Consider the following 18,576-nt stretch of genomic DNA (forward strand, 5'->3'; position numbering starts at 1 on the left):
AATTTAAATTTATAAAATTAATATTTTAAATTTGAAAATTAATTAAAATTATTAACATTTTAATCATAATAATATTAAATTATAAATAAAATAATTAATATTTAAATTATTAATTATTAATATTCTAAATAAATTATAATGATTAATATTTTAAAATAAAAATAAATAATTATATATTATGATAAAAAATATTTTTATTTTTTTATCATCTATTCATTGTTATTCTAAAATTATTTATAATAAATCATAATATGTTGAAGGCATTACCGAAATGCTTAAGCTGTATGGGCCTACATCACGGAAGCATTAGTTTCCATCCATTTAAGTCAGCTCATGGCACTGAGCAATGGCGAAAGAGGAGGACCTATCATTATAGTGCACGAACATAAGCTCTAATGAAATGCAGACAAATATGAAGTATCATCAAGGGAGAAGAAAGCAAGTCACTTATAATATGGTACTGCTTTCTACAAGTCTAAGCATTCTTCATTTCCCTATTCGTTTCTCCCATCTGAGCCTAAAGTGGAATGATCTTTTTCAAGCACCTTGATTTGTTCTTTTCACCAAAGAGATAATCAAAGATCGACACCGTACCAAAAAAAAAAAGAAAAGAAAAGGGGAAGAAAACCCACTTCTACAATCATCTTAATCATTAGTTTGATCCATGATCAATTAAAATATGATCAAAAGTTTAAAACCAGAAACCCCATTATGATTTGTGGCATGGAAATTACATTCCAATTAAGATCACCACCACAGTTTTACAGCCACTACCGTTGTTTTCAAATTGCCGGGCGATCACTCTATCTCGATGGTATATATTCTTTCCTTAAAAGTCTTTGTCCTAATAAATTAGGGCAATTTGTTGTAAATGTATTGTTTATGGAATTTTCGGCTGTTCCATTTGCTGCTGACAAGTGACTGACAGAGCAGAAAGAGAAACAGTAACACCTCAGGGGAACCAACATAGAAACCCAAGTTGCTCCGTTTTCTTTATCTTGAAAGTATTCCTATTCCTATCTAATACTAAAATAATAGGGAAAATGGCTTCTTTTTCTTTCTTGTAGCACCCCAAAGCTTTTTTCTTTGTGGACATTTCTCTTTCCCATTAGCTACTTACTTTATTGTTTCCATTTGATATGTCCTTTTTGAGCTCTTTGTATTAATGGTTCTAGCCTTCCTTTTCGGAAGATTGGTGGTCTGTCTATAGTCACTTGTTCTGAATTCGGTCGCCATACGTTTCTTCTTGAGCTTGTGGTGAGTGTTGGTTCCCTCGTGAATATCCAGAAACCACCTGAACTTTTACTTTTGCTGCCTTGCTTGGTGTTGGTGGGATATTTGTTGCTTTATCCAGTTTGCTGTCTACAAAGTACAAAACTTTGTGCTTTCTTTACTTTGCTTGTTGGTTTTTGTATTTTTTTTCTTTTATCAATAAAGCATTATGCTGTTGCTTAATTAATTTAGTCTTTAGTTTTCCATGCCAGAACTTGAAATGGGTTTGTCTTGTTCTTTTTTGAGACTTACTTCAATAAGCTAAATTTTTTAAAAATTCTTTTTGGTCTCTTTGCCTTCTGGGCTTGTTAGTGTTGCTACTTGCCTTGTAACTGAATGATTCCCTTTACTTTCCGTGGATAATACGGATTTCTGGTTAATTTTGATCTGATTCTAATATTCGTTCAGTGTGACCATTAATTCATAGACAAATTGGAGGATTCCGTTTATTCATCTTCTGTCATATGCTTGAAGATAGATGGTCAGTGGTCAGAATGTCATTCAGTATCACCATGAACCTGGTTTTGCTACTTTCAACTTCCATTCTCTGTATTGGAGTGTTTTCAGAAGAGGCTTCGAAACCTGATGTTGTGAATGTTGGAGCTATCTTCACATTTGGTACTATCAATGGGAAAGTTGCAAAGGTTGCAATGAAGGCTGCTGAGAATGATATTAACTCTGATCCAAGTGTTCTTGGTGGTAGGAAATTGACTATAAGCCTGCATGATTCTAACTACAGCTCATTTCTTGGCATTATTGGAGGTATTCCTTCCTTAAGTCTCTTCAATCTCCTCTTGTTCCAAACTTTTGATTATATATATCTTCAGTTAGTTTCATTCATATCATGTCACTAGATCTCTATGTTTAAAACGAGTGTTTCCTAGGATAAGTAACAGTATTTATTATGAGTCATTGCTTGTCAGATGAATACAGTTATTATACCTCATTTTTCAGGAGTTTTTTCATGGGGAAATAACAATACTCATGATTTGTCTTTCTTTGCTATTTGCAGCATTGCAGTTTATGGAGAGTGATAAAGTAGCAATAATTGGTCCACAAAGTTCTGTGATGGCCCACGTCCTATCACATCTTGTAAATGAACTCCATGTTCCACTATTGTCATTCACGGCCCTAGATCCCAGCCTGTCACCTCTCCAGTATCCTTTCTTTGTTCAAACAGCCCCAAATGACCTATTCCAGATGATTGCCATTGCTGAGATGGTTAGTTATTTTGGTTGGACTGATGTAATTGCTCTTTTTAGTGATGATGATCAGAGCCGAAATGGTATAATCACATTAGGTGATAAACTTTCAGAGAGACGTTGCAGAATTTCTTATAAAGGTGCACTTTCACCAGACCTAACAGCAACGCGAAGTGAAGTTTCTAGAGAATTAGCTAAGATTCAAATGATGGAATCTCGAGTAATTGTTCTTCACACTTTCTCAAAAACAGGTCTCTTGGTCTTTGAAGTGGCCAAGAGCCTTGGAATGATGGGGAAAGGATATGTTTGGATAGCTTCTAGTTGGCTGTCCACTGTTCTAGATTCAACTTCTCCACTTAAATCAGAGACGGCAAACTCAATCCGAGGAGCACTAACACTTCGTCCTCATACACCTGATTCGAAAAGGAAAAGGAATTTTATGTCTCGTTGGAACCAGCTGAGTAATGGTTCTATTGGGTTTAACCCTTATGGTCTATATGCCTATGATACTGTTTGGATGATTGCTCGTGCAGTAAAGTTGTTACTAGATCAGGGCGGCACCATTTCATTTTCCAATGATTCAAGATTAAATGCTTTTGTTGGGAGGACTCTTAACCTTTCTGCATTAAATACATTTGATGGTGGGAAGCAGTTACTTGATAACATATTGGAGACAAATATGACAGGTCTGACAGGCCCTATTCTGTTTAATCAAGAGAGATCCCTGATAAATCCTTCATATGACATTATTAATGCAATTGAAACTGGGTATCAACATATTGGATACTGGTCTAACTACTCCGGTCTTTCGATTGTGCCACCAGAGACACTTTATAGTAAAAAGCCTAACCGTTCTAGTTCAAACCAACAGTTAGACAGTGTGGTATGGCCTGGAGGAGAAACAACAAAGCCTCGTGGATGGGTTTTTCCGAACAATGGAAGAGAACTAAGAATTGGAATTCCAAAGCGAGTTAGCTACCGAGACTTTGTGTTGCTAGTCAATGGCACGGATAATGTGAAAGGATATTGCATAGACGTATTCCTTGCTGCAATTAGATTGCTTCCATATGCTGTTCCATACAGGTTCATTCCATTTGGAGATGGCCATAAGAACCCAAGCTATTATGAGCTTGTCAATAAAGTTAGTGCCGGTGTGAGTAGACTAAAATGAAAGGGCAACCATTTTCCTAAATGATAAAATGTATAATTATGATTTCTACCAGTTCTGATATTCTGTTTCTGTAGGTCTTTGATGGTGTGGTAGGTGACATTGCCATTGTGACAAACCGAACAAAAATGGTAGACTTCACTCAGCCATATATAGAATCAGGGCTGGTTGTGGTAGCTCCAGTCAACAAGATAAGTTCGAGTCCTTGGTCCTTCTCGCGGCCATTTACTCCATTAATGTGGGCAGTCACAGCAGCGTTTTTTGTCATTGTGGGAGCAGTTGTGTGGATCCTTGAACATAGAATAAATGATGAATTCCGGGGCCCTCCTAAGCAGCAAATTGTCACAATTTTGTGGTGAGTATATAATTATGTGAATTCATCTTTGTTTGGATGCATTAGCATATGGTGTTCATAAATGAATAGAAAACACAAAATTTAACTTTTGCTGAATGTTACAAAACCCAAAAATTTAACTACAGATGAGTGAAATTAAAGTTTATGATGGAGGGTCCTTCTGAATGCGAGAAGATAATCAAGCATGATTTGAGCAATTGTTAGGAAGCATACCATTGTAAACCATCTCTTCCTCCTCCCTTTTAATTACAACCACCAGTGCCTCTTTACTCACATGCATATCCTCTGTCTAAAAGAAGAATCTCTCCAAGGAGAGATTTCTTATCTTCTTGATGTTTTCTTTAGCTGCAGTGATGAAAACATATAACTACCACAATATTACAGGAGAAATATGTCAGCTTCTCTCTTTCTCTCTTGCCTCTTAGTGTGTTGATGTGTTTTATGTTCCATTTGTTGTGAATGTTTTCATCACCTGTGAAATGTTGGATTTTCTTTTTACTACATTCAACATGTAGCACATGTACAATATATCTAAGCATTCATCCTGATTGTGAGAAATCATATCTGCATATTTGAAATATACAATTAAAAAACAACTCTGTTTTGCATCTATTTCCATTTGACCTGTGACTTGTTTGTTGTCTTTCTGACTCCTGATCTGACTTGGTCCTTTTATCCTGTTGCAGGTTCAGCTTCTCTACAATGTTTTTTGCCCATAGTAAGTTGTTTCCATTTTGACAATTTCACTTATTTCAACCAAGAAGTTAGAACTCAGAATTACCCATACCCAATATAACAACTCCGGAGTTTTTGAAATTTTCAGGAGAAAATACAGTGAGCTCGCTGGGACGCCTTATACTGATTATCTGGCTTTTTGTAGTTCTGATAATCAACTCAAGCTACATTGCAAGCCTGACATCAATCCTCACGGTGCAACAGTTATCATCACCCATCAAAGGAATTGATACCTTAATTAGTAGCAATGAACCAATAGGCTTCCAAGTAGGGTCTTTTGCTGAAAACTATCTGATAGAGGAACTGAATATTCCAAAATCAAGACTTGTTTCTCTTGGCTCACCAGAAGAATATGCCCATGCCCTGCAGAGTAGAAGGGTAGCTGCAATAATTGATGAGCGACCATATGTGGACCTCTTCCTCTCAGACCACTGCAAATTCTCAATCAGAGGCCAGGAGTTTACTAAAAGTGGATGGGGATTTGTAAGTTATCTCACATGAGGCTAATTCATCTTTTTTTTTTCTCTGCATATTCCAGTAAATCGAGTTAATTGAAGTTCCTCAATGAACCATAATGCTGTGACACAACATTCAACAAAATATAAAAGTTTGTTCAAGTTGCATCTTGCATAAGATTCAGCAAGTCATCCTTGAGCTATAAAAATGCACGATTCAACTAATTATAATGTCTCAATCTTCAACACCTACGTCCATTCTATTATGCACGGTGAATGATTTCCACTATAAGTTCTTTCCCTTTTTCAGGCATTTCCTAAAGACTCTCCATTAGCCATTGACATGTCTACTGCCATTCTTGCTCTATCTGAGAATGGTGAGCTTCAGAAGATTCATGACAGATGGCTGTCAAGAAAGGCTTGTAGTTCTGATAGTTCTGAGGCTGAATCCGAACAGCTTGACTTACAAAGCTTCTGGGGGCTATTCCTTATATGTGGAATTGCATGTGTTCTTGCTCTCCTCATGTACTTTTCGTTGATGTTTCGCCAGTTCAGCCGGCACTGTCCTGAGGAACCTGATTCTACCAGCCCTGTAAGCTCCCGTTCTGCACGTCTTCAAACATTTCTATCATTCGCTGATGGGAAGGTAGAGAAACCCAAAAGCAGCTCAAAAAGAAAACGTGAGAGTATTTCAGGAAATGGTTATCATAAAGGGGAGGAATCGACTTTTAGATCGGGAAGGATTGAGAGGGACATTTCCCATGAAAGGCAGAGTGGTGGCTCGTGGCTTGTTAAATAATATGGTCAGTTGCAATTGAATACTACTACTCTCACGGATCACTTCATCCTCCAGTTTAGAAGGATCGGCTTTGAAGTTTTAGGTAGAGATTGTTTACCCCATTCTCTGCTCCAGTGGTCCTCCTGGGGTTTCAGCTGATTCAATCATCTATAGAGGCATTAACTTAAAAATGTAACATATTAGTTATATGATTATGATCTATAAGAAACAGTGTAAAAGTAATGTTTCTCAAGTATAACACTTCACAGCATATGGAATTGATCACTGCAGTTCCTTGTTCAGATCTTAGTGAATGCGACACCCTTACCCTTTTCTTTCAAGAAAAATCATAGGATTGCTACCGAGCTTGTTGCCCCTTTGGCTACTCTGTGCTGGCCATTTCCGTGGGGGAATCAAGCACTATAAAGGAAAATGCTGGAACCTTCAGCACAACTGAATTGATAGCTGCTGGAACGGGTACCAAGTTTAGGCTCGTAGGCTGTTTGGGTTCAGGTGCTGTATATTATTCCTGCTATCAAGACAAAAGTTTCAGGTGCTGTTTGGTCTTAGGAGTTATTGTTGGGAGTAAGGAAACGTTTTCAATCAGCTCCATACCACAATAAATAAATGAGATCCTACACAATGCTCTTGTTCAGTTTGTTTAGTAGCCAAAGGCCTAACTTCACTCGGCTTGTAAATTATGCTAAACCTTGTATCAAATCAAAGGTTGTCTTCAAGAATCAAACGCAATTTGCAAACTGTCTTTACGTGAATTACAAAATTCGATATATATTAATTTAATATTTAGTATTAGAAGAAGGTTAGCGGTGTTTGGCTGAGTGTCCCTTTCAATCTAAAAGGACAGAATTCCAGCACCCACCACCACCATTCCCAGTATTCCCCTCCCTCATTACTCTCTCACTTAAACCCTAAAAAAAAAAAATAAATAAAAAATTCCCAAATTTTCATCATTTCAGGATGGCAATCTGCTTTCAATTTCAATCCCCTCTAAAACCCATCAACATCCCTCCATCATCAACCAAAAAAGCCCCCATCTTTAGATGCAAAGCCTCTTTTTCCACCACCATCACCACAGAGCCCGAGCCCGTCTTCACCTCCGTGAAGTCCTTCGCCCCGGCCACGGTCGCCAATCTCGGCCCAGGCTTCGACTTCCTCGGCGCCGCCGTCGACGGCCTTGGCGACTTCGTCTCCGTTAGCCTCGACACCTCTGTCCGTCCAGGTCATGTGTCGATCTCGGAAATCTCCGGTTCTTCTAAACTCTCCTCCAATCCTCTCTTCAACTGCGCAGGCATCGCGGCCATCGCCGCCATGAAAATGCTCAATATTCGCTCCTTCGGCATTTCCCTCAAACTCGAAAAAGGCTTACCTTTAGGAAGCGGCCTTGGTTCCAGCGCAGCTTCCGCCGCTGCAGCCGCCGTGGCGGTCAACGAACTTTTCGGCGCCAAACTCGGAGCTGACCAGCTGATTCTCGCCGGATTAGAATCCGAAGCAAAAGTGTCCGGTTATCACGCCGATAATATCGCTCCGGCAGTCATGGGAGGTTTCGTTCTAATCAAAAGCTACGAACCTCTAGAATTAAAACCCTTAATTTTCCCCAATAATCAGGAACTGTTTTTCATATTAGTTAGCCCGGAATTCGAGGCCCCCACCAAGAAAATGCGGGCGGCTCTGCCCGCGGAAATCGGGATGCCGCAACACGTGTGGAATTGTAGCCAAGCGGGTGCATTGGTGGCTTCGGTGTTGGAGGGTGACGTGGCGGGGTTGGGGAAGGCGTTGTCGTCGGACAAGATCGTGGAACCGAAACGTGCGCCGTTGATTCCGGGGATGGAAGGGGTCAAGAAGGCTGCGATCGAAACCGGTGCTTTTGGGTGTACGATTAGTGGGGCGGGGCCGACGGCTGTGGCTGTGATTGATAATGAAGACAAAGGGAAGGTGATCGGGGAAAAGATGGTGGAGGCGTTTTTAAAAGAAGGGAATTTGAGGTCGGTGTCTATGGTTAAAAGACTCGATAGAGTTGGTGCTAGGCTTGTCGACAGTTTTCCCAGATGATGATCAAATTAAGTGAGGAATAGCTTTGAATCAAGTTATAAGATATGAACATGTGGTTTTGAGTTTGAGAGTTGTAGCCCAATTGCAACAAATTACTTTGTTGCTTATACCATGAGCTTTGGTGAATAAAAGCTTCAACTTTCTTCATGGCTACCCAATCCATTCACCTTTCCCGAAATAAAGAGACATCTTCCGGGTCTTTACCTTTTGTCTTTTTAACTTTCCGTTCTTGGCAACCATGATATATCATAATGTAACATTTGAATAAGAAAATTAAATGTCATTTAGAAATTATAACAAATAGAGAAACAAATTTATATGTTATTCTTTTTCTACATAAATCAAACTGCCTACTTGCCAGCACCTCTAATAAAATCAAAGGGAAAGAAAAAGAAAATTTGAACACCCGTCAAAACTTTCAATATCCACCATTAACCAGCTCAGTTGTTCTTGGCAGCTGCAACCTGTCTTGCACCCACGGAGAAGAATTCTGTAATGACTTCTAGAGGCATGCCTTTAGTTTCTGGAACTTTCAGGAAGACAAATACCCATGATATAACACAAACCACTGCGTACATGCCAAAGACACCAGCGAGACCAACGGATTTGAGCAGCACTGGGAGTGAATATGTGACGATGATGTCACAAATCCAGAATGTGAGGGCGCATATAGCAATGCAGATGCCACGAACCCGTGTTGGGAAGATCTCGGCACATAGTATGTTGGGAATGGGCCCAAATCCCATGACAAAGAAACAGAAATAGAGCACCACACTGACTGTTGAGATTGCTGCATGCACAACGTTCCCCATTTTCACAACACTTCCGATGACCAAGATGAGAAGAGAGATTATCAGGACTGGGATTGTGGTGAGCAGCAAACTCCTGCAACAAAGGAAGAGGGGAACAATGATTTTGACAGATGACAACAGATCAAGTAACAACACAGAGGAAAGAAGAGTTAATCAGAATGTCAATGTCAAATCCCTTAGCAACTTTGAATTAAAAGAGCTTCTATGATATTCTTCTTTGACTGGACTTATTGTTAGCCTGGTTACACCACAGACCCACAGGGCAACAATCACAATGACCACGGACCTGAATGCTACCAACCACCATGAGCAACATCACTGACCCAAACAAGTCGAAAATGGACCAACGTGGGGTAGGGCCGTAGGGGAGAATTAGAGTTTCCTCCTAAGCACTTAATGCTGCCAAGGCTAAACACGGTTTTCATTTTGAATTGGTAAAACAAGCAAAGACCTGGTTAATTTGACAATATTACGAGCACTCGCATATTAAACGGAGCATAAATAGAAGATAAAAGCAGAGACTTAACATTGGATATGAGCTTTAATGCTGCACTAAAACCAAACTTCCATTCGGGATTTTTCAGTTCTTTTTGTAGATCTCTGTTAAGATAGCTTATAGACTAGGCATTTAATAGAAGATAATTTTCTAACTTTGGTGGTTTTCAAGGAAACCAGATTGAACATAAGCCATCCAACCAAACCTGACTTATGAGTACACTTAAATTGTAAGCGTGGCAGGTTCTAATGAAATTGTAAAATAGCGGTTACAAAGTTAACCACTTCTTTCCTAACCTATCAAATAGGGACAAGTAATTAACAAAACCCACCATCATATTATTGGCACATTTGAGACAATAACTACAATTATACCAACCTTTCAAATAAAAAACTACAATTATACCAACAGGAAGGTATAAGAATAAAGGTTAAGCAATTTCCACGCCACCAAAATTTTCATATTTCAAAGCAATATATATCTTGTGCTTTCAGGTGAGACTTGTTATCATTCCAAGGGAACTCAAAAAAGGAATAAACTTACCTTCTACCAGCAATATCCATAAGCCGCATGGCAACAGCGATACTTGGAAGCATCAACAAAGTTGTAATGCCACTAATAAGCAGCGATGTAGAAGATGAACTGAGGCCCAGGTTAGAAAGAAGAACTCCAACTCCTGCCTGCTCAAGAATTTGGGGAGTGTAGTACAGAACACCATTTATACCAGAGAACTGCATTTAAAAAGTAAGAGAAAATAAGCATCCTTAATACACAAGTGATGCGACGGTGGAACATAATTTTGCAACAGTACTATACCCCACTAATATTAGTGCATCTTAAGCTTGTACTCCTCAAAAGGGTAAAAAGAGGAGGCAGGTGTTCTGTTCAAAGAATGCTGTGCAGAAATATAAACAATACAGTGCAATTAAAGCAACACAAATGGCCGTTTGTAGCAGCCATCTTCAATCTCATACTGTATCATTTGAAAAGCAAACGGCAGTGCCATGTGTTCTATTCCATGAATGTCATATCTGAAGGTTTAAACAAGATTCTGATTTAAAAACTTTGGATATCTGTTTCTGTAAGCTGTATCTAACCTGTGACAGATTCAATATTCCTAGAACAGTAAAGCAGGCTATAATGCAGCCATGAGAAAACAATTTTTGGATGAGAAACAAGGATAACAGAAAATACTTGATAATTCTGCATTAACAAGCTAGAAGGGTTATTTGAGCTGTTTTTTGGAAAGAGAACAAGCAGGTCAGGACAAGATTGTAGTTAGGTTCTCCACATTACCTGCTGAAGTATTTGAATTCCAACCCCTACAATTAAAGCATGCTTGACTCCTGGTTCAAAGAGATCACTCCAACTTAGTCCCTTTGCAGTTTCAGCTGGATGAACCATAGCTGGTCCAACCGGATGCTGCTTCAAAAGCTCCTTGGAATAAAGAGCTGGCTGACTCACCAAAGCAGCAGCCTGGACATACTCACTTTCTGCAGGGGCATCAGCACCGGGCAGAGAAACTAGTGACCCACGCCTAGATCCAGGGAAGCCTTCTTGGTGCAAATAGATTCTTTTAAATCCCCCTTCCTTTTTTCCATCTTGGCCTTCTTTTTCAGACCATTTCCATGCCAGCTGCCAACCACCACCAATCCCCATGCTACCTGGTTCTCCAGCATTTGCTTGCATTAGACTACCCTGTCTCATGCTTGTAAGGCTTCCATGGGCAGTTGGAACCATGTCCTTCTCCATACTGGTTGTCTGCCGTGAGATCAGAGGACTCTGCAAATTGTCATCAGAATCACCACCAGCACCATCAGATTGGTAGTCCTCACCCTCTCTGACAACACTTTCCTCATCCCACTCTTCATTTCTAGCTTGATTACCTCCCACGCTGAACATGCTTCCAAAGTGTGGAAAAAGTGTGCTTCGCATACTTCCTGTTTCAGGGAGCTTCTCATGAACACTTCCAAAGAGGGTGACAAGAGGATCCACAAGACCAAGTGTACTCTGGTTAGCTATGCTTCCATGCCGAGACACAAGACCAAGAGTGCTCTGTCCAGTGACAGGTCTGGCCACCCACGAAAGACCTTCTTCCGGTCCATATAACTTGATACGATCTTTATCAGCGGATACATCATGGTCTTCAGCGTCCTCATTGGCTGGGCCAATTATATACTCCTCTATGGATGTTTCACCTCCAACACCAAGGCCCTCAACTAGCAAAGCCATCTCACCTGTTCATCTAAATAATATCAGTACCATCCACAAGATGCATCATCATTCATCATATTGCAGCCCATGGTGGGCAGTGATTGCTATTTTAAAACTTCTGTCTAGAAAAAGGAAAAGCAGTCTCAGAAGTTAAAAGTACGTTCAGTTACCAAGAGGGATCAACTTCAAAATAACACATGCAATCACAACATTTGACTGATTTTATTGTCAGATAAATCAATTTAACATAGATGATATTCTATTCCCTCTTTGTTAAGGGAAGCAAAGATTAATAACCTTTGAGAAGAACCTACTTTGTGGGATCTGACACACACACATGAACAGGAGCACCTATGCAAACACAAATTTGGGTGGCAAGTACAAAGTGCATAGTGGTAGTAACAAAACAATGCAGTTTTAAAAGAGGGACTGCAGAAGAACTAACCAGCAACATCTTCCCTGCCACGTAGCCTCTGCAAAACCTTTTTCGCCTCACTCATCCGCCCTTTACTTACTAGCCATCTTGGTGACTCGGGCAAGAAGAATACAGTTAATGCAAAGTAGATAAAGGAGGGAATAAAAAGAACTCCAAGCATCAATCTCCAATTTGGTAAAGTCATTAATGACATTCCAAAAACCATGCAATATGAGAGAAACATTCCAATGGAACCAGTAAATTGGGGAAGGGTATTCAACAACCCCCTTATTTCCGGTGGTGCGGTCTCAGATATATAAACTGGGACCAGAGTTACAGCCAAACCAACTCCAAAGCCATCCAATAGTCTTGCCAAAAGTAAGATATAAACATTAGGAGACCACAACATTACAAGACCACTAATAATATAAAGGACGGATGAGATTATTAGCATGGGGCGGCGGCCTAGCCAGTCTGATATGCCTCCTGAGCATGTAGTAATGCAGGTGGCTCCAATAAGAGACATGGCTACAATCAGGCCTTCCATAGTTGGATCACTTTCCAATTTAAACTCTTTCTTTATGTACAAAACAGCGCCTGCAGCATGAAACACAAAAAGGAAAAATCTTTCATGAATCTGAAGATATAACCACAAACGCTTTATATTGAAGCAAAGAAAAACTGTACATGTTAATCATTAAGGAAAGAAAAACTCCATCAAGCCAATTAGATTATCCACTCAAATTTACCATAGATCTTTGACACATAAAAGGGACCATTTTAGTCCAAAAAACTGAATTTTCAATGTTGAACTACATTTGTATAGCAATTCCTGAAACTAATGACGAATTAAAAAGGAGTAAATTACCTGCAATAGTGGCATTATCCCATCCTTGCAATAAGTTACCAATAGCTGCTGCAACAGCTACAAGCACAGCTCCACTCATATTCACAGAAAAACCCAAATCCCAATCCTCTCAACGGTGTGCACTAAACTAAGTACCCTGAAAGTGAAACAAGACAATCCAGATCATGGATCAGAGTGATCGAACCAGTTCCTGATAACCTCCGAAGAGGTAACAGATTACAGATTCCATACGGACCATACCATGAAAACAAAATCTTGTCTGCGTATTACAAGAAAGAAAAACCAAAATGGAACCAAACAAAAAGCACAAAAACAAAGGTAAAACCCAGATGTCCAAATCCGATATGAATCCAATAAAAAAAAAAAGGTGATTAACTTTACCTAGGGCAGCAAAGGCAGATATGGCAGAAGTAGAATCAGAAAGCTTTCGATAAGAGTTTCAGGTATCATCAGATATAGAAAAGGCCATAACAAAGTTCCCTGCAAATTGCCATCACTTTGGCGTCAAATAAAAAGTGGTATTTGTTGTTGGTTGATGATTTTTAAAAAAAAAATAACTAGGAAAATGAAATGCCAAATAGAAAAGAAGAAGGGGAAGTGACCTCATCAACCAGCGAGAAAGGTCGAGGAAAATAAAAGCCAAAAGTGAAACAGAGGGTTTGCCTTTTACAACCGTGCCACCTGCCCCTTATACCTCTCTCTAAACTGCACGTATTGGCTTGCAGTTATTTGTCGCTCTGTTATAATCTGGGTATCACTTCACTCACTTTCCTTCGGTCTCATCAAAATATAAACAAATAAATAAAATAAAAACGCTCCCATCAATAAAGCATGATTGGCTCTCCTGTCTTTTCAAGTTTCTTGCTTGTTTAAAGCAAAAGCAGTTTTGGAGAAGAATAGTAGTATGAAATATATATGAAAAAAGAAAACTTTTGATTGGAAAATTAATGGGAAAACTGTTTTTATCCCACGTAAGGAAAAGAGAATTGCTTGATAATGAAGAAGTGACCTCGAAGAATAATGGGTATTGATTGGGATTAGTCAAAAAACACCATTATGTACTTTACAGATCGGAATCTTCTGGTTTTTCACTTATTTAACAACAATGACAACATATTAAAAAAGAATATACCAGAAAACAAATAGACAAAGATAGATCCAAGGTTTCAAAATGTATTACTGACTAATTTCTGGTTTTGAATTGCCATGCAAAACGATGAATCTGGTGTGTTGCCTGCATGTATGATGTATTAATTACGAAAACGACAAACAGTAGAAAATCAGTGAGGTGGTGGGAGTTTGAAAGTTCCCCTTTTTTTAATTTCTTTTAATTTCTCAAGGTTCTTCCAGATGGGATTTTTCTGTTTTTTGAGAGTAGAAAAACAGCAAGGTGGGGAGTTTCTTTTGTTCTTTCTTTTCAGTGCTTTTTCAATGGCTTTGAAAGTTCCCTTTGAATGGAATCTTTCACTGCGAGAAACAAGGATTATTTCTTCCAAATTTTTACCTGTTCAATTCAAGTGAAATAAAAACTAATTCATGCCTCAAAAAATCAATCCCATAACTAAAATTTGAGATTTTAATTTATAATTAATTGGTTGAATCTGTAGTCATGAGAGTTGATCACTGTAGTCTAAATAATTATCATGATGATTTTTACAAGTTTTTAAGTTTGGTTGAAAGTTGCGAATGATGATTGCATCCCAACCTCCAAATACAGGGATTATAAAAGAACAATAACAGTACCAATGATGATTGCATCCACTAAACGTACTTTCCTTGGTGGGTCTGTCCTCCCCTGCTTATGCTCATGCTAAGAAGAATTCGAATACTACCAAGTCAATTTCAATCCTGTGATTCAATCATGGCAGATTACTTATCTTTCTTTCCTTAATTTAATTACGTAATCATGTATAATATCTGGGTAAATTTCTACTTTTCCTTTTATCAGTAAACAACAGCTTAAAAGTATGCTCCAGGTGTTGGTATGTCTATTGGGCTTTCACATTGATTTGTAACTATAGACAGGAGAAGTTTGTAGTGGCCAGTGGGGTAGTGGGAGTTGAAGAAATTATATTTACAAGCCAAAGGCGATAAACAATGCTTAAAAGAAAAGGTAGTAGCTTTTTTTTATGTAATTAATTTTGACAAAAAAGAAGCTTTATTACTTTATTGTTACTTCCAAAGTAGTCTTTATACTTTAATCAAATGAAAAAGGAAGAAAAAAATAGGTAAAGAGGAGATCAAAATTAATATCAGAATTGGAGCTAGGGAAGTAGATTTGAAACATATGATACTAAAATACTCCAAATAAAAAAATAAAAAAAAAGAAGTAGATAGGTGGATAGAGGAAATAAGAGATGCTTATGGCCATTACAATTATTCAAGCTAATCTAAAATAATAAAAAGCCAAAACTCTAAACCTGGCGCCATGTGGCCAGACTGTTTATTTTAGGAAGATGCTAACACATTGAGAGAAGAATCAAACTGTCTACTTAGTGGCTGTCTGGGGGCATGGAAATGTTCATATGAGGGCATCTGCTCTAACCCATGCTTTCAGGAGATTTGTTCATCCCACAAAATCAACTCTATTGGATGCTTCTTGCTTCTTTCTTATTAATTTTTCATACAACCTCAAGTAACGTGTGATTGTTTTTTTGTTTTCTCGTGACCTTAAAATGAGATTTCATTTTGAAAATCTCGAATTCAAATCTTAAAATGAAAGAAAAAAAAAAGGGTATCTAGTGGATAAATGCACTTATATGATGGATTACCTAAGGGGATGCCTTTGACATCTTGCCTTTGTTGCTTAATGTTGGCATTTTTGTTTTATTTTTGGTAATTTAAAATTTATTGTGTCTGTTGGAGAGATATGACTTTTTAATTGTAGAAAGAGATGTACCTATAGAAAGACACATTTTTTCACTTTTGAATAGATATATCTAAATGAAAAGGCACATTAGTAATGGTTCACTATCTATGAATAGCCAACCCTTCTTTTTGAAAAATTCATTCAAAGCATTCAATTTTTCTGAAAACTTTATTCTTTTTCATTCTAAAATTTCTTTAAGAGCAATCACGAGATTTACAAGTTTTTAAGATTTTCTATTTGAGTGCACATTAGAATATCTTTGAGTGGTTTGTTGTATATTGGGAGTAGAACGTCATCGATTGCTATTTGTACCGTAGTAGCGACGAAAATCTACTCTAAAGTCAATGCCTTCCATAGCGTGCCTCGAACTTGTTTTCGCATTCAAAACACTTTCTTATTTCTTTTGTTGTTAACTGCTAAGTTTTTGCTGTTTTCTTTTTTTCATATGTTTTTATTTATCTTTTTGAGTTAGATTCTAACAATCTTAGAGTAGATTTGGTTTTGCATTTTTTTAAAAAAAATGGTTTCTATTGAAGAACAAATTTCTACAAAGTCAGAAAAATTCTTTGGGCAAAACTTTTGTATATGGTAAAATCAAATGCGTTGTTGGTTAACACCCTTAAAATTTTTTTCTGTCATCTCCAATCTTATTGATTCTTCAAATGAAAATCCTAATCATATTGCACTTTCAAATCAAAACTCTAGTTTTTACTTATTTGAGATCACAAGCATACAAACACAATTAGATAAGGATTATATTTGTCATGGTTGTGCTTTGTCTACTTTGTCTAGTAATATTTATGATATCTTTTGCATTACAAAAATAGTACTTGAATTGTGAAAAGCATTAGAAAAGAAATATGATAAAGAAGATTAAGGTTTTTACAGCTAAATTATAGGAAAATATATGAACTTCAAAATGACTAAAAATAAACCTATTGTGGAACAAGCATACCTTTTTCAAGTTCTTATTCGTGAATTGAACCAATGGAAAAATTGAAATGTGTAGAAAATTTCATGTGGGTGCTTTACTTAAAATATTAATAATTGATGATTTAATTATTAATATTGTTTATATAATTAAAATGATATTATGATTATTTATTTTTAATTTATTTTGTTTTTAAATAGGAATAATTTATAATTTATTTTATTAATAATTGATAATTTAAATATTAATATTTATTTATAATTTAATATTAATATTTTAAATATTAATATTTTATTAAAAGTTGGAATCAAGTGAGAGAAAGAGGAGAGAGAGAAAAATAATATTTTATATAAACAAAGTTGTAATTTTTCAAACTTGTAAAAGATATTTTTGTTTTTATTAATTTTTAAATTTATTCCTCAATCATGGAATAGCTAATACCATAGGGGAGGGTGGTATTAGCTATTCTTTGATTTTAAAAGATTTTGGAGAATAGCCATTCCATAGGAATGACTATTCTTTAGATCATTTTTCAACCAAACTAAGGAATCAAAATTCCTTGGGAATAAAGGGGGAATGGCTAACCAAACATGCTATTAGAGTTAATACATAACAATGTTTGTGATATTCAACTGTACTTTAAGAATAGTAAAAGATACGTTATTACTTTCATAGATGATTTTTTAAAATATTGTTATGTCTTTCCAATACAAACAAAAGATAAGACTTTTGTTATGTTTACTATAAATAAAAATGAAGTTGAAAATCAGAAAGAAAAAAGAATCAAAATTCTACGTTCAGATAAGGAAGAAGAATATGATTCTATATAGTTTTCAAACTTTTATAATGAGAATGGAATTATCCATTAGGTATGTCCCATTACACACTCTAATCAAAACTGTGTGGCAGAGAAAAAAAATCAAACTTTATTGGATATGGTAAATTGTATGCTCTTTGTAGACACCAAAAAATAAAAAAATCAAAGAAATAAAATAAATAAATATAAAATAAAATAATTAAAAAAAAAGAGGAATGGCTGGGCGTACGCCCAGCCATCCCTCCCCCCAACCACCCTGAATGATGAGGGTTCTGACTATCAACTCCTTGGTGCCAGAACCCCATTACCGGGTTGTCCAAATTTTTGGACAACTTGGCTTCAAAAGATGGACAATCGGGAAGCCAAAGGGGAGCGAAAAATCTGTAAATATATATATATATATACCTTATATTCACTAGCAATCAGAAGGATCCACAAAAAAAAAATCAAAAAAAGGAAAAGGGATCTTATTGTGGCCGCCCAAAGGAGGGAGTGATTGAGAGAGTTTTGGGGGAGAAGTTTGCTCCGGCAGGAAAGGGTTTGCGTCGGTAGGAGAGGGTTTGCGCCGGCAGGAGAGGTTTTGCATCGGCAGAAGAGGAAGCCCGACCATCGCTCCACTAGATCCGGCGTAGGGAAGAGAGGGGAGATACTTGATCGACTGTAGAGAGGAAGCCCGACCGTCGTGCCACCAGATCCGACGTAGGGAAGAGAGGGGGCTGTCGGTTGGGGGAGAATCGATCGTTCGAGAGAGGAAGTTTCCGGTTAGGGAGAGTGAAAGAGTTCCGACGTGAGGGTGAGAGAGAAAGGTGAGAGGAAAGTAGGCCGGTGGCTGGAAAGAGAGGGAAGAGAAGGAGTGGCCGACGGTTGGAAAGTAGATGTAAAGCCCGACCTTATAAAATACTATTCATGAAATACATGTGATGAAAGCATGATTGCATGCTAGGAGAGTCCGAAAAAATTTACAAAAGTAGGTATTATACCTAGAGGTACAACAAAGTTTATTTAATCATCGAACTAGATCAAATAGGAATTTAAGGTGAGATTAAGAGTTCCACAGTCCATGGATGACTTAAAATGGTAATTCGGAGTTTGAGGATCAATTTGGAGTCAAACCGGAAT

At 37.5% G+C, this 18,576-nt stretch overlaps 3 protein-coding genes across 5 annotated transcripts; 2 read left to right on the plus strand and 1 right to left on the minus strand.

Annotated features, from left to right (window-relative positions):
• Positions 1,706-6,255, plus strand: LOC18608367 (glutamate receptor 3.2). Of its 2 annotated transcripts, none has more exons than XM_018115377.1 (6): positions 1,706-2,034; positions 2,285-3,627; positions 3,720-3,997; positions 4,684-4,715; positions 4,821-5,215; positions 5,498-6,255. In XM_018115377.1, the coding sequence occupies exons 1-6, from the start codon at positions 1,737-1,739 to the stop codon at positions 5,984-5,986; spliced, it is 2,835 nt and encodes a 944-aa protein (XP_017970866.1). In that variant the 5' UTR covers positions 1,706-1,736; the 3' UTR covers positions 5,987-6,255. The 2 variants fall into 2 exon arrangements, with proteins under 2 accessions (XP_017970866.1, XP_017970867.1); XM_018115378.1 differs by having other exon boundaries at positions 1,708-2,034; positions 2,285-3,615.
• Positions 6,349-8,234, plus strand: LOC18608368 (homoserine kinase). Its single transcript, XM_007043016.2, has one exon. The coding sequence runs from the start codon at positions 6,944-6,946 to the stop codon at positions 8,033-8,035; it is 1,092 nt and encodes a 363-aa protein (XP_007043078.1). The 5' UTR covers positions 6,349-6,943; the 3' UTR covers positions 8,036-8,234.
• LOC18608369 (monosaccharide-sensing protein 2) lies at positions 8,295-13,624 on the minus strand. Of its 2 annotated transcripts, XM_007043017.2 has the most exons (7): positions 13,443-13,624; positions 13,222-13,320; positions 12,841-12,976; positions 12,003-12,569; positions 10,640-11,580; positions 9,887-10,074; positions 8,476-8,920 (listed from the first exon to the last, which is right to left on the minus strand). In XM_007043017.2, exons 3-7 carry the CDS (start codon positions 12,917-12,919, stop codon positions 8,476-8,478), a joined length of 2,220 nt encoding a protein of 739 aa, XP_007043079.2. In that variant the 5' UTR covers positions 12,920-12,976; positions 13,222-13,320; positions 13,443-13,624. The 2 variants fall into 2 exon arrangements, with proteins under 2 accessions (XP_017970868.1, XP_007043079.2); XM_018115379.1 differs by lacking the exon at positions 13,443-13,624 and having other exon boundaries at positions 8,295-8,920; positions 13,222-13,408.

Source organism: Theobroma cacao, chromosome 2 (assembly GCF_000208745.1).
Source record: "Theobroma cacao cultivar B97-61/B2 chromosome 2, Criollo_cocoa_genome_V2, whole genome shotgun sequence".
Classification (NCBI taxonomy): domain Eukaryota; kingdom Viridiplantae; phylum Streptophyta; class Magnoliopsida; order Malvales; family Malvaceae; genus Theobroma; species Theobroma cacao.

Coding starts and splice junctions, on each gene's coding strand:
- LOC18608367 (XM_018115377.1), top strand. CDS start 1,737: ATGCTTGAAGATAGATGGTCAGTGGTCAGAATGTCATTCAGTATCACC. Junction 3,628..3,719: donor TCAATAAAGTTAGTGCCGGT/GTGAGTAGACTA, acceptor CTGTTTCTGTAG/GTCTTTGATGGTGTGGTAGG. Junction 4,716..4,820: donor TACAATGTTTTTTGCCCATA/GTAAGTTGTTTC, acceptor TGAAATTTTCAG/GAGAAAATACAGTGAGCTCG.
- LOC18608368 (XM_007043016.2), top strand. CDS start 6,944: ATGGCAATCTGCTTTCAATTTCAATCCCCTCTAAAACCCATCAACATC.
- LOC18608369 (XM_018115379.1), bottom strand. CDS start 12,919: ATGAGTGGAGCTGTGCTTGTAGCTGTTGCAGCAGCTATTGGTAACTTA. Junction 12,570..12,840: donor GGATAATGCCACTATTGCAG/GTAATTTACTCC, acceptor TTCATGCTGCAG/GCGCTGTTTTGTACATAAAG. Junction 8,921..9,886: donor ATGGATATTGCTGGTAGAAG/GTAAGTTTATTC, acceptor CCTTTGTTGCAG/GAGTTTGCTGCTCACCACAA.